The sequence below is a fragment of the Gopherus flavomarginatus genome, chromosome 1 (assembly GCF_025201925.1).
Source record: "Gopherus flavomarginatus isolate rGopFla2 chromosome 1, rGopFla2.mat.asm, whole genome shotgun sequence".
In the NCBI taxonomy this organism is placed as follows: Eukaryota; Metazoa; Chordata; order Testudines; family Testudinidae; genus Gopherus; species Gopherus flavomarginatus.
Window position 1 is genome coordinate 131409698 of NC_066617.1, and position 12016 is coordinate 131421713.

Below are 12016 nucleotides of genomic sequence, written 5' to 3' on the forward strand. Positions count from 1 at the left end.
ACTGACTTTGGGCAAATGACTTCACTCCTCTGTGCCTGTCCCTCCCCCGTCTTGTCTGTATCCATTGTCAGCTCTTCAGGGCAGGGGCTGGCTCCTCAGTGTGTGTGGGGTGCCTAGATCTCAGAGGCATCCTCTAAGACCTCATGTCCTTCTTACAGACACAGTAACAACAAACACACGTTAGCAATATGTACCAGCCCCATATCGGAGCCCTGTTCTTCTCATCCGGCTTATTAGCTAAGGAAACCCAAGCAGTGGCAGGACACCTGGATCTTTGATTCTACTTTATCAGATATTTTTGGGGAGGGGAGGGGGTTCAGCGCACGAGTGGGATTTTTGTGTGTGTTAGCCCCATACTACAACCCCAAGCCTACAATCTGTGTGTGTGGTGCTGACACAGGTACGGTTTAACCCAGAGGTAGGCAACCTATGGCACATGTGCCGAAGGCGAGATGATTTTCAGTGGCACTCACACTGTCTGGGTCCCGGCCACTGGTCCGGGGGAGGGGGGCTCTGCCTTTTAATTTAATTTTAAATGAAGTGTCTTAAACATTTTAAAAACCTTATTTACTTTACATACAACAACAGTTTAGCTTTATAGACCTATAGAAAGAGACCTTCTACAAAGGTTTAAATGTATGACTGGCACGCGAAACCTTAAACTGGAGTGACTGAATGACCACTGGGCACAGCACTTCTGAAAGGTCGCTGACCTACACTCCACACCGGGTGTGTTTGAGCCCGGCAGGATTTCATTTCTCCAGGACGCGCCCCCCCAGCAGCCGGGCTGCTCCCGGGCAGGGTAGGGGTGGCAGCGCCAGCGGGAGGGAGGGAGCCCGCTGCCTGCCGTGCTGGGCGGGCCGCCCCTGAGGGGGCTTCCCTGGACTTCCACGCCAGGGCAGGGCGCTGTGGCAGGCTGGAAAGCGGCCGATCCCTGCAGCTCCCAGCCCCAGCCCGCCCCTTTCCCGGTGTGTGGGGCTCACTCACACACTCGCCGCCAGGCCCTCCCCTGCTCTGCTCTGCTGCTCCTGCCCCGTAGCTCTCCCAGCCCGCTACCGCCTCCTGCCCCGCAGCCCATCGCCCGGGACAAGCCCGATGTCCTCTGCTCCGCTCCGCTCGCCCACCCTGCGGCCCCACAGGATGAAGAAGGACGAGTCTTTCCTGGGCAAGCTAGGCGGGACCCTGGCGAGGAAGAAGAAAGCGAAGGAGGGTGAGTCTGCCAAGTGAATCAGAGCAACGTGACTCGCAGCAGCTGCTGCTCCCTCCCCAGCCACTGGCCAGGGACAGGGGGGGGGGAAGCTATGGAATAACCCCCCCCCCGTTATTTCCATGGGCTTGAGGGCGGATGAGTGGGGGGCAGAGAAAAGGGGGAGGCTGGAGCTAGAGCCCGCAGGCAGCTGAGCCCCGGCTGCTTTGGTGCCCTGCTGGGGCGAGGGGCGGGTGTGCCAGGGCCTGGCCCTCAGCGGTGGGCTGTGGAGACCGTGCTCAGCAAAGGGAGCCTGGCCCCTGATAGCCGCGTGGGGCTGGGGGGCGCTCGCTGTTGGGGGGCCGGCGTCCGGGCAGCACAGAGACGTTTGGGGGGGGGGGCGGTTCCAGCTCAGCTGGGTTGCGAGGGCACCGCTCATTAAAGATCGGTCCTTGTTTGGCCAGTACTAACGTCAAAGGCTGCAGAGCAATGCACTGATATGACATTAGAAAGCCCCGAAGCTCCAGCTTGCTGAATATTGGAAAGATCCCATTTACTACTTACTACAAGCTCTTCCTTTAGTTACTCCTTGTTCGCTTAGGCAGGGCGAGCCACTTTTCACTTTTTTTCTGTCTAGTTTCACTTCACAACTCCCATGCTCTTGCACATGGGCTGGCAGTTAGGAGTGATAAGCCTGAAACTTTTTTCTGTTGGAAAATGAGCTCATCGTTGGTAAAGGCTGAGAGCTGCTGCTCCAGCAGAACACTGTGGTGTTTGGGTTGCAAACAGTGCAAGAGATCCTTTTAAATCTGACCAGTTGTTTTTCAGGGCTGGTCTGGGTTCTGTTTTGTTGCAGGTGTAACTGTTTTGGCTAGGGGTGTGACAGAATCCTTTCCCTGGCTGTAGTGAGTGTCTGCAGTGAAGTGCTACCACAGCACAACTGCAGTGTTGCAACTATGTCTTAAGTGTAAATGTAGCCCTGCTGTGGACACAGTTGTACTGGAGCCAAGCCATGTCTATGCTATAAAGTTTTGCTGGCATAGCTATATTGATCACTACTTATATACACCTATACCTATCTCATAGAACTGGAAGGGACCCCAAAAGGTCATTGAGTCCAGCCCCCTGCCTTCACTAGCAGGACCAAGTACTGATTTTGCCCTAGATCCCTAAGTGACCCCCTTAAGGACTGAACTCACAACCCTGGGTTTAGCAGGCCAATGCTCAAACCACTACTTTTACCTGTGTAGTTTATTTCTCTTGGGGTGAGGGAGGCCTGGAATAAGCTATGCCAGCTAAAGCACAGTTTTGCTGGTATAAATTGCATCTACACTAAGGCCTGGTCTACGCTAGAAAATTAAGTTGGCTTAACTACATCAGTCAAAGGTGTGAAAAATCCACACCTCTGAACAATGTAACTAGGTCACATCATTCCCCTTGTAGACAGTGCTAGACTGACAGAAGAATTCTTCCCTTGCCCTAGCTACTGCCTCTCTCAGAGGTGATAACAGGAGAACCCCTCCCATCAGCATAGGTAGTGTCTATTCTGAAATGCTACAGCTGTGCTGCTATCACATTTTAACTGTGGACAAGCCCTCAGGGTGGTGTTACTGCTTTAACTGTACCAGTATAGTTAAAATGATGCAACTTTTATGTAAACGAGAAGATATTGCAATTAAATTTTGTGGAGCTAGTTTTAATTCTTTATAAACTAAACTTAAAATTTCCTCTAAACTAATTGAAAATGTCCCTTTTAAGGATAACTCACTTTCTTGCCCTTCGATTCTTTGAGTCTGAATGCATGTCTAGTCCTATACAGGAAGTGTCCCTCATCATCATCCTTTCTCACAAACAACTGATATCTGAGTGTCATTTACTTACGTTTGAATCTAATTTTGACCTTCTTGCTAATCAGAGACATTCTTGGCTCTGGTGTAGATTAAGATTGGAGGTGAGGGAGAAGGGGATAAATCACAAAATTTGAAACTTCTTTCAGTTAACTGATGAAATTGTGTACGTTTTAATTACACTTAATTATTCTATGAAAAGCAATTAACTTTAGGATTTTTTTTTTTTTTTACATATAAATGTTTGGCATCCAAACTTGGATCAAAGGAAATCTTGCTAGGCCACACCAAACCGCAACCAGAGAGAAGAAAAGCCATTTCCTTTGATTAATATACTTTTTTAATCCACGGTGTATCAGACTTTGTGCCACTATTCTATTTCTGAGGTACTGAAGAAATATAGTCACAACATCCCCTAATATAAGTCAGTTTCAAAAGAATGGGATGGAGGAATTGATTTCTTGGCAGGGACCCCAAACTTTCAAATATACAACTAAGTTTTTGTTTTTTGAAGGTGATTCTTTGAGCCTAAATAGGTTGCCAGCATCACTTTTAAACAAACAATTTCCACATTGTAAGATTGTATTTTTTCAGGACATCTGCTCCCGCAGTCACTTTTAGATGAGGCCAAACGCGTGTTTTGCTGAGTTTGCCTATTATTTTGCCAACTCCTGTTGTGGCCACAGCTCCCATTGGCTATAGAATTCTTAATTTAATTTTTGTCTTTTGTGTTGAGAGGGAAACTACTTGAGTTGTTTTACTTTTCTCGCTGGGAAGGAAATCTAAATTTGTGACTCTTTCCTTTAAATGGGACGAATGGACATGAAAAACAAAAATTTTCCACAGACCTATGTAGTTACCAACAATTTGTTTATTGCATGCTTATGTTCTGGCAGGGCCAGCATTATGACTTTGAGGGCATGGAGGTTATTCACCGTAAGGGGAAGTGGCTTCCATTACTTTAGCTTCTTCGGCCTTCTTCCCTACATCAGCCAGTTGTTCCTTTCAACCTGCAAAGGCCCATATGCAGTATGTGATAAAGATCCAAAATGAAAGCCCCCCAAAATGCACATACACGAAACTTAAAGTAAATGGTGGGTTTCATTTCTTTAATATAAATAACCTTCTCTCTAACCTTAGTTTAATGATTCCAGTATTGCAGACTCCAAACATTTAAAAATCATGAATTGCATCTAAACAATTCATGAGATTGGCTTAAAAATCATGAGATTTTTTTTGTGTTGTGTCCTTTTTCTTTGCCTCCTGGTTTTTGAGGCTTTTGGGTGCACATTTTCAAGCTTTGCTCTGCAAACATCAGGGCTAGAAACTGCCTTTTTAAAAATAAAAGCTGGGATTCTCCCCTAGTGATACACCTCCAGGAACTACGGATTTACACATACAAATTGTGAGACTCAAGATAATGTTGCCAGAATTCACAGATTCGTGGAAATGTAAGACTGGGAGGAACCTTGAGAGGTCATCTACATTGGCAGTACTTTGTTTCTAGATAGTTCTTGTCTAAATTTTCGTTAATAATGTGAGAGGGCATGGAATAGAGGGAACTTTGAGACTAAAATGAGTGTCATCCCTTGAAATGATATGTTTGAGAAGTATGTGGTTAACCCTTTCCTCTGTGGTTGGGAACATGGGAAATTGCTCCCCAATCTCAAAGTTGTTTATTGAAGGAAAAGGCTATGGGGGGCAATAGTTGGTGGATGTTTTCCCAAAGCAGGCCAGCAGAGGGCCCAATAGTCTCTTTTTAAGACTACTCGCTGCCAAGAGTCTGTTGCTTAATGAACTCTTGGCAGCAGCAAAATATATCCCTTATTAATTCCCACTTCCACACTGTCACAGGTCTCAAAATCTGTGTCCGCATATGTAATGCGGACAGACCCTGGTTATCAGCAGGCGGGATCGATCCTGAGACCTCTGGAGCTTACTGCATGAGCTTCAAGCCAGCCGGCTGTTAGCTAAGGCTGTAGAGCAAATAAATATATAATCTCTCTCTCTCTCTCTCTTGTTCATTAGGTGTTCCTGACTTTAAAAATAATGTCACATACCCTTGGTCCCTTTGTGCAACTCCTTACCTCAGTCAGAAACTACTTTTCTCCTTTTCCTTTATCTGTATCAAATCTACACTGTAGGAAGTACTGTACTGATAAACCTCCATGTAACATGGCAGTGCCATGGCACAGTTTGGTCTTGGTGTATATTATACAGGAATGTGGTTCAGTCCCATGCTGAAATAGAAACTAGTAACGTGATTCAGGAACTTGTTTTGGACCCAACTGTATGTAAAACCAAAACATGGTTTAACAACATCAGGGACGTAACCAATTTCCCCAATGCAATTGAATTTGCGGGAGATGGGCCTTTAGCTTCACTCAGATCATATAAAAGATGCAGTGCAAGATAAAGCTGTTGTCTTCAGCTTTTAACTTCCCCCAACGCCTGTCAGTCAAATTTGAGTGACATTCCTATGTGGAAATAAAGAAGGAGAGTGTTTCATTGCAATCTTCACTTCTTTTGTTCTTGTGAAGCTTTTTTCCCTAGCCAGAGATTGTGGAAAAGTTTTGAGCAGCAGGTGTCTGACTGTTTGTAGCTATATATAATGCCTGTATGGGGGAGTGGGTGAGAGAAATACACCAGCCTTAATTGCTAAGTGCTGTTTTCAAATGAAAGTGTATAGGGTGAAGGAACTTGTTACAGAAAAAGAGCAATTTATGATTTATCATGTAATCAGGGAAAGGTGGGGAAAGGGTTGCAAGTGCTGCAGAAGCCACAATTAATGTAACTGCATCTAAATAATGTTATGGTTTTGATGGATACCAACAATGACATACACAGTGGAGGTTAAGGTAAGGTCCTTGAGATCTGGGCTCCAATGTAGCAAGGAGACTGAGCAGCCAGTGGCTTGGTGCACAGTTGACAGTTGCTGGTTTCCCCTGCTGACAGTGCAGGACCAATGAAAAAGAAGATATAGCCTGGATCAATAGTTCTCTGTCAATTAGGTAGAAATGGATATTGCTTTGCAACTATGTTCACTTACAGGCGGATCAGCAGGATAAACAGCTGTGTATCCACTGACTAATGCACCCTATAGCTACTTTACTGTTCTGGGTAGCTCATTTTGATGCATAGGTCTCCACACAAATTGAAATCCATCTCTCAGTCTAAAGCACCTTATGACTCATCCAGACAAAAACTTTCCCATTATCCTCTCCATTCTCATTGCCGGGGAGGGGAGAAATCCTGGGAAATAAATGAGCCCAACAACAAAGTGAACAATGGGGCTAGAGTTCCTCAATATCTTTGAAATCAATGGGACTAGTTGTGTGAGTGTGGAATAAAGTGTTCTGAATCAGGTCCACAGGCCTCATGTCACCATCTTTCAGCATGCTAGATGCTACCTTACCCTGTGAAGTAGTGCCATTGCAATCAAGAAGATGGCCAGATTGGACCCACTAGAAAACTAACTTCACCTTTTTTCATTTGAATAGATTATGTGGAATATGGTTTGTAAAAGCATGTCTTGTTTTTTTCACAGTATCTGTCATGTAAACTCCAGAAAGTGTATCTGAGTAGATATGCTGCAAAAATTTACTGTTTAATTAATTGTTTGTTTTTCCAAATACAGCAAATATTCCAAAATACTAGATTCCTCATAAAGAGTGTTAGGATAAAGGGAGGGGATGGAGAGTGACATATCTAAGCCAGGCATCAGTATTTGGCTGGGATTGACTTTTCCATTTTTTGGTGGATTAATTTTTTTAGTGATCAAAACTGCACATTGGACCCACCTCCTACCCAGGGAATCTCCAGGCACCAGGAACATATCCAAGAATGAAACTTAAGGGGGGAAGACCTCAACTTAGCATCCAATATCAAATTGATCCTTTGACCCACCTCGTACACCTCTACTTCAATATAACATGACCCGATATAACACGAATTCGGATATAACGCGGTAAAGCAGTGCTCCGGGGGGGCTGCACACTCCGGTGGATCAAAGCAAGTTCGATATAACGCGGTTTCACCTGTAATGTGGTAAGATTTTTTGGCTCGTAAGGACAGCATTATATCGAGGTAGAGGTGTACCAGAAATTCTTGATACAGGGGCACTCCCAAAACATATGAGCTAGTGTAACACTGGTGGAGTTACATATCCAGCAGTGGTCAGCATTAATGAGGCCCATTACCAATATCCTGTATTGGGAATAGTATATTAGAAAAAGTGTCTTTTGGTGACTAAACTGTAGTCTTGGGGTCCGTAGTTGGTTTTTTAACATCAGATACAATTGTATTCCATTGGGTCAGAGATAGTTGTGTATCCAAATCTCTATTTCAAGCATCTCTGAAACTATCAATTTTTAGCAGAGGCAAGATGGGTGAGGCAATATTTTCTATTGGCCCAAATTCTGTTGGTGAGAGAGACAAGCTTTGCATACAGTCTTTGGAAGAGTTTTTTGGACCAGTAAATAATAAAAAGATACTGTTGGCTGAGTAAATCCGGGAAGTTTCCTCCAAAATCATAGAATTTCTGGAGTTTCCAATGCATCTGGTCCAAATACATTCATAAGTAAATGCTTTAACTGGAGATATGTCCATGATCTGGAGCAGGGCAAAACAAATTGTTGCCGAAGATCTACAAATGGTTTAAAGTTATCATTGTCAATTAGCTGTGACACAGTCATTCTGCTGTCCATCCAATCGCTCCATGTCAAAGTTCTGTCAGTTATTTTCAGGCTAGGATTGCTCCATTGGACTGCCTCTACATGGAAGAATGGATGGAAGCAGAACTTCATAGCCAAGTTTGACCAAGTTTGCCTCACAGCTGTTATTGTGGAAGCTTTGGAGCCATCACATCTATATTAATTTGATCCTACAATGCCTGAACGGGAGACAGGGTGTACCAAAAAATTACACTCTTTTAACTCCCAGTGCACTGATGTTCTGTGCTGAGCTTAATTCCTGCTGCTGCTCTGCGGTTAGCTAGAGTTTATTTAATTTAGATTAAATTATTTGAAAAGATGCCTATCCAAGGCTTTAGACACCTTAAAACCTCATTAATAATACACTGAAATCCCAGGAGCATTAAAGTAATAATTTCAACAGGAACTCAGCCAGCCACTTACAAAAACTCCTTTCTCTCCTTTTATCATTGTGTGAGCGTACCCTCAGCCCTCTCCGCAAACCCTCTTGAACAGATGGCTTTTGCAGCCTACCTTGAAGGGTACCAAATTCAGGCTATTCTGGACCAAAAGTGTGTGTATGAGGCATCCCACAGCCCTCGGAGAGAATACCCTGCCAGCTGTCCTCTCTCTTTTATAACAAGGGGGATCTAGCTTTAGCACTCTAGCTGACAGCAGCTATGACAGTATGGCACAGGGAGCGAGGTGGTCCCTAAGATAGGCCAGTCCCAAGCATTTAGTGCTTTATAGGTAATTAACCAACACTCCATCTGAAGACAAACGGGCAGCCGGTTTAGATCCCAGAGCACTGGTTAATGTGTAGCCCACATAGGGGGCACATTGCAGTCATCTTATCCTGAGGTGACAAAAGCATGGATAGCTGTTCAAAGTCCACATCTGAACAAAATGAGCAGATGCAGGTGGCAAAAAGCTGACATCTCGCATCACTTGTCCCGTAAACAAGGGTGAGGTGAGAACAGAGCTGGTGAAAAGGGCACCAGTGGTGAAGGACAAAAGAGCAAACCATCAAGGGATTGCTTTTTGGAGAAACAAGGTTTCCCGTCTGAGCTCTCTGGAACTTTTGGGATTCCGTTAATCTCTGAAGGTGAACAATTAAAACAGGTTCCTTGTCCTGACAGGACAGAGAGCCCCAACTTCAAAGTGTAGGTGGTAATGGTTGGACACAGGTTTAAGGTCCAATTGCCTAACCTCCAATCCCAATCCAAAAAACTGGTCCAGTTTGTAACCAGCTGTGTGAGTTGAGCAAGTAACTATTTGGGATAGGCCTATGGTCATTATAATGGCCAGGAAATCCTGAGTTGCCTCAGAAGATCCATCATCAACATGCAGATTGAGGTTGCCGAGAACAATCTCTGTTTCCAGTGCTACTGAGGTGAGGAATTTAGTCGGCTCATGAAGAGTTCCGCTGCCCTGCCAAGTTGAGCGATACACTAAAACTAGTCCCATCTTAATCCTATCTTGGGACTTGGATGCTAGCTGGACACACTCTGTCAGATCCAGTTTTGGAAAGGGAGATCTCTTACTCTTCAAGCTAGATAGAGTCAGCACAGTCACACCACCTTCTTATTGATTTTTCCCCCCCAACACACTTCTTGGTTTATGACCTAACAAATATCCAGCTGATGACAAGGCTGCAAAGAGTCCTGTGGCACCTTATAGACGAACAGACGTATTGGAGCATGAGACGTATTGGATGCATGTATCCAACGAAGTGGGTATTCACCCACGAAAGCTCATGCTCCAATACGTCTGTTCATCTATAAGGTGCCACAGGACTCTTTCCTGTTTTTACAGATCCAGAATAACATGGCTACCCTTCTGATACTTGTGTCAAGACTGGTCCAGTAGTGTCATCCTACCTGACTTTGGTAGTACAAAGTCAGGGGTCTCAGCTTTTATTGAAACATCAGCCTTCTAGGATTTATGTCCCATCATCCATGTTAATCATCATGAACGGAAGGCCGGGATCCTTATCTCCCAACAACTCCATCTCTTGAGGAGGTGACACCAACAGAACAGAAATTAAACATCTTGTGCTTACACAGACTCCATACAAACTTCTTATTACTTTGTCTCTCCCTCTGGGCAACTGCCACAGGATCAAGGAATCCAACCCCCCCCACAACTGTAGTGGGTCTCCATATTCCCAGCCAATGGCAGTGTTGATCCACTCTCTTGGCCACTTGATGGTGGCCATTGAAGGGACACAGGTATCCAAACAGTGACCCCCTAAGGCAGGCTGCAAAAGAGGTTAAACCAAAAAACCTTTCCTAGCCTACCACCTGTTCACTACTTCACACTGCTCACATCTCTTGCATCCTACAAAGCCATCCCTCTCAAGACAAGAATCCCCCTCATCACTGCAATCACTGTGTCTTTGTCCCCCACTCTTCAGTCACCCTGCCACTGTGACCAAATGGAGAGGAACAGCAACATCATCACTCACTGCCATGCTTGCTGCATCCCAAGGACCCTGCCAATCTGGCTGTTGTGTAATTTAGCAGAGAAGAATTCAAGACATGTGTCTCTCTCTCTCTCATGTCCCAGGGTACAAACCCTTTCATCCACCCTCTCTCAATTTTAAGATGCTCACTCTCTAAGAGAGAAGACTGCACTCAACTTTGACACTTTCTGGCTTCTGACACCGTGAGCTAACTCCACATTTCTAATCCTACTATCACCTGTGCCATGCAGCCTGGCTGGCCAGAGGTACCCCACTGAGAGATTCTCATCTTAGTGATCTCTTACTTTGCTGGCTTCTCACTGCAACTGGAGAAACTGACTCAGTCATAACATGTTACTGGTCCTCCATCTAAATCCCTCAACACAAATGTAATAGGGTGGTCTGCCCCTTAAAGGGCCAAGGAGGCCAGAGATCAGCCAGCCCTGTGCTGGAAGTGGAGCCTGGCAGGCCAGTGCTGGGAATCCTCCAACCTGCTTGGCAGTGTCAGGTGATTGGGCCTAATGTTTACCAGTGAGGGGATGCAGCTGAAAGCTCCCTGCCCTCTCATGAGCTGCAGAAGACTCTCCTGGAAAAGCAGCTGAAGCCTGGGAGGTGATGAGAGTATTAGCTGGGTGGAGGTGCTGACTGCCAAAGGTATGTCTAGACTGTAATTAAACATCTGTGGCTGGGCTAAGGGGCTGTTCAGTTGTGGTGTAGACATTCAGGCTTGGCCTGGAGACTGAGCTCTGGGATATTATAATAATATAGAGATGTATGTATCTCATAGAACTGGAAGGGACCCTGAAGGGTCATTGAGTCCAGCCCCTTGCCTTCACTAGCAGGACCAAGTGCTGATTTTGCACCAGATCCCTAAGTGGCCCCCTCAAGGGTTGAGCTCACAGCACTGGGCTTACTAAGCCAATGCTCAAACCACTGAGCTATCCCTCCCTTCTTAGAGGGATCCCCTTCCCTCGCAGGGTCCCAGAGCCTGGGCTCTAGACTGAGCCTGAACATCCACACAGCAATTAAACAGCCCCTTAGCCCAAGCCCCGTGAGCCGGAGTCAGCTGACGCTGTCCAGCTGCAGGTTAGTAATGGCAGTGTAGACATAGCCTAAACTGCCAGGGCCCCCCACAATCTGGTTTAAAAATAGGACTTTTGTTTTGTTGTCTCACTCAGCATTTCTTTTGTTGTGTTGAACAATAAATACAGTCCTTAGGTAAAGGCTATGAACTGATCTGTGTGTGGCTGGTTATCTTTCCATGGCTGGTAATTGAGTGTACAAACTGACGCTAATTGGTCCACTATCTTTTTAAACTCTTTATTTAGAAATTAACAGATCTTTGCTATGTAAATATCAGAGACAATACACTCATAATTCCAACAGCGATCTTTTGTTAGAGAAACTATACAGTAATATAACCAGATCTCTCTATTTAACATGTTATGTTACAGAGTGAGCACCATTTTGCTTCCCATGGCATGAAATGCTTCACTATTTAAAACAAAACAAAAACCCTAACGTTCTTCTCCTGAACCTTGCAGAGCGTAATGCTGATTGAGAGAATGATTTCTGAGGGCAGATCTACACTTAAAGTGCTGCATTGGTGCAGCCACGTCGACTATGCTGTTTAAGTGAAGACGCTCCCATGCCAATGGGAGAAGCTCTTCTGTCAACATACCACTGTCTGCCTGGGGAGTCAGGTCAGTATGACTGTGTCACTCAGGGCTTTGGATTTGTCACACCCCGGGTGACTTAGTTATACCAGTATAGGTCTGTAGCATAGAACTGGTCTGAGTAACCAGCAGGAAAATCCCTTTCGGCAAGA

General features: G+C 45.2%; 1 protein-coding gene across 3 annotated transcripts in view; it reads left to right on the forward strand.

The window, feature by feature from the left end:
* Window positions 1-914: 914 nt before the first annotated feature.
* The window catches only part of PARVB (parvin beta), a 219384-nt gene continuing 208282 nt past the window's right edge, over window positions 915-12016 (forward strand). For 2 of the 3 annotated variants that reach the window (XM_050925049.1, XM_050925040.1), the window contains exon 1: window positions 915-1210. In XM_050925049.1, the coding sequence (XP_050781006.1) occupies window positions 1096-1210 (115 nt within the window). In that variant the 5' untranslated portion in view covers window positions 915-1095. The remainder of the gene's footprint in view (window positions 1211-12016) is intronic. The other variant, XM_050925031.1, reaches the window with a different exon arrangement.